This window comes from Rhea americana, unplaced genomic scaffold (assembly GCF_003343005.1).
Source record: "Rhea americana isolate MKP2758 unplaced genomic scaffold, rheAme1 scaffold_2, whole genome shotgun sequence".
Classification (NCBI taxonomy): domain Eukaryota; kingdom Metazoa; phylum Chordata; class Aves; order Rheiformes; family Rheidae; genus Rhea; species Rhea americana.
Window position 1 is genome coordinate 12,952,831 of NW_028186149.1, and position 3,124 is coordinate 12,955,954.

Genomic DNA, 3,124 nt, shown 5'->3' on the forward strand with positions numbered 1-3,124 from the left:
TGACGGCGGGCTCCCTCTCGTGGAAGAGGTGCGCCGGCTGCGGGGGGAAGATCGCCGACCGCTTCTTGCTCTACGCCATGGACAGCTACTGGCACAGCCGCTGCCTCAAGTGCTCCTGCTGCCAGGCCCAGCTGGGGGACATCGGCACGTCCTGCTACACCAAGAGCGGCATGATCCTCTGCAGAAACGACTACATCAGGTGAGCGCGGGGGTGGCGCGCCCGGCCTCACCCCGGCGGGCTGCCGGGCGAAGCTTTTGCCCTTCCCTCCTTTTTTCTTTTTTCCCTCTTCCCTCTCTTCTTCCCGGCTTCCGTGAAGCCCGAAGGCAGCCGGGCCGGTGCGGGGCTCGGTGGGGCTCGCCCCCTTCCTCGGCAGTGTGCGAGGGCCGCGAGCCGGGCTAGCGCCTCGCCCGGGGCGCAGTTGTGGCTGCCAGGCGGCGGGAAGCGCTGGGGGGGAGGCGGCWCGACGACTGTAACTTTAAAGTGGTTTGTCAGCACAAAACAAGTCCTAACTAAAAATAAACAGCAATCAGAGAGGCTAAATTAATCTGCTTTGTTGTAGTGCTGAAGGAGAAGCGTGCATATCTGAACAGTAAATGTTAAAAATCGTAGGGCTTAAATAAGGCTGTGGCAGAGGTGCTAAATAATGAAATGCCTGCCTTTAGAATCTGATTAATTATGATATTTACATAAGCACCTTTAAACTCCTTTGAGTGGAAACAGAATGACTCATTCTCTGTTCTCCTTGTGAAAGAGCTGATTAACCATCAGTTGGAGGACCAGGGATTCTACTTATAGCCAAAAACAGGGGTAATGTTTGTCTTCGCATTGTTACGTAGAAGCTTTGAACCAACATTTTTCTTAACTTCTAGCACAGAAAATGCAGCGGAAAGGATGGAAAGGATATGCTCTTGCCCTTTATTTCTTATCTCTTTCCTTTTGTAAGCTATTCACTTCAAATGCTGCAGATCTGGGTAGGGGGAACTAAGCCTTACTAATCTTGCATCTGTTGGGGTACAGTAAGATTATGCAGAGTATCCCTTCCAATGAGTTTTCAATATAATTAATAGAAAGAATTCATGAGGTCAGGTGCCCATAGGATCTTTTCAGGTGAACTCAAGCTACTTAAACTCATTAATTTAAAAGGAGGCATTTTGAAGGATTACACATTTAATTTGAGTAAATGGTTTGATAGACTGATGCACATGAATGCTTCAAGTAGGTGTTCTATTTCAACATTCAGTAATTAAAAAAAACAACAAAAAGCCCTGTACCTTGCTGGAATAACAGAAATGCTTAGTTAAAATGAAATGTGTTTTCTTCAAATGCTTCTGACTTTTTACGTACAGTAAATACCAAGAGTTAATCCAAGTTTTTCTTTTCCCTAGTGGCTGAAAAGTTCTACTTTTTTATTTTCTGCAAATGAGTTGGCTACAAAATGTTAGAAGTTTGTTGTAAAACTTGACTTCTACTGAGATAGAAAGATTGGCACTGTACTGAATTTCTTTAAATATGTGGAGACATCATTAGTCTAAAAGGAGTTAAGACTTTGTTGTTCTGATAATGCAGCCTCTCTCCTGATACATGGCTGCATCTTCAATCAACTAAGAAACACAGCTCTAAACCTGTTTTAGGAAATGCAACATTAACTTCTCTAGTTTTGGGGGGTATTTTTAGAGACAAATGCTAGGAAATCAGCATGTGTGGGGTTTTAATGGTGCTTTTTGGTCACCATCCTAAGCAACAAGCCTAAGCCTGGCAGAATTGTAATTAAATAGAGCAGAACGGTGTTAGGGAAAGAGAGTCGTTTGAAGTGGAAAAATTGACACTACTGTTAAGATGCACTGAATAGTACAGATTCATCACTCGACCAACACCATCAAACAAACCCTCATGTCTGATTACTCCTAATTAAAAAGAGAAGATGCGTCCACTGTATCCTAGAGGCAAGTTCAGGCAAGCTTATCACAATCCTCTGGCTTTGTGTTGCCAAAAATTAATACTCGTTTATTTTAATGTAGGCGATTAGAAATAGGATGCTTTATCAGATGAGAGTTTTGAGTTGATCTTGTTCTATCGCCTGACTTCTCTTTGGATCTATGTAATTTGACTTATAAAAATAACTCGGGCAAATGCTTGCTGAAACTTGAACTGGACACCAAACACTCAAGGTGGGGTTAGACAGCCTGGCCATGCAAGGGCCGAGTTAAGTTGGAGCTCTCCGGTGGAAGTGGACTTTGCAGGCTTCCACGGGGGTTGTGCTGGTGTGAGTGAGGCCCTTGCCCTTTCTCGCTTGAAATGGCCTCATCTTGGCTTGGAGTCGACGTCACCCACTAGGTGTCGAATCTTTCTGCTTCCCCTCTGCTCTCTCTCCCCCCCCCCCCCCCCCCCCCCCCCCCCCCCCCGCTTGCTTTTCTGCGGGGCTCCCCAGCCCCAGCGTGTCATGGCAAGTTTCCTTGCCCAGAGCAAGAGCTGCAGGCAGGCACAGGTCCTGGCTGGCGACACGGGAGCACGGGAGACAGCACTAACGAAATGAGGAGGAGGATTGATCACCCTGGCAGGCGCCAGGTAGAAGGGACTTGACTCCTACAGGCCAAGACTACAGGGCCATTTATTAATGAGCTTTTTAACCACCTGACGTTGTGCGTGTTTGTTGCTGTTTAAACAACATATTCCCCTAACCCCCAYCCCCAAAATCCACCAAAGCACCACCGAGCCAGCTGCAGAGCTGGGCAAGCTACAGCAGCAGCTTTCACTGAAAGCYGAGGTTCCTGGGAAAAGAGAGGGAGGCAAAAATCCCGGGCCTTCCCTGCCTCCCCACCTCGAGAAATGGAGAAAGGCGTTTGCAGGGAGGAGAGCAGAGTGCAGCCCTCCCAACCTTAAGATGCCAGATAAAGCAGCAGCGTGGCAGTGAATCCACACAATTAAAAGCTTTAATTAGTGTCTCCTCCATTTTCTCTTAGTTCTGATAGGTTTTATCTAATGAGATCTGGTCCCTGGCTTAGATCTGCTCCGAATGACGTGTCCAAAATGAATGAGAGCCGCGTCGCAAACAAAACATTTAATTAACAAAATTGGCCTCTAAGAGCGAGCAGGGAGTGGTGGGGAAGGCGAGGCGAGGGGGGC

At 47.2% G+C, this 3,124-nt stretch overlaps 1 protein-coding gene across 1 annotated transcript in view; it reads left to right on the top strand.

Annotated features, from left to right (window-relative positions):
* The first annotated feature begins 6 nt into the window (after positions 1-6).
* LMO4 (LIM domain only 4) overlaps positions 7-3,124 on the top strand; it is a 13,896-nt gene continuing 10,778 nt past the window's right edge. Inside the window, exon 1 of the mRNA XM_085303517.1 lies at positions 7-199. Within this exon, the coding sequence (XP_085159643.1) occupies positions 78-199 (122 nt within the window). The 5' untranslated portion in view covers positions 7-77. The remainder of the gene's footprint in view (positions 200-3,124) is intronic.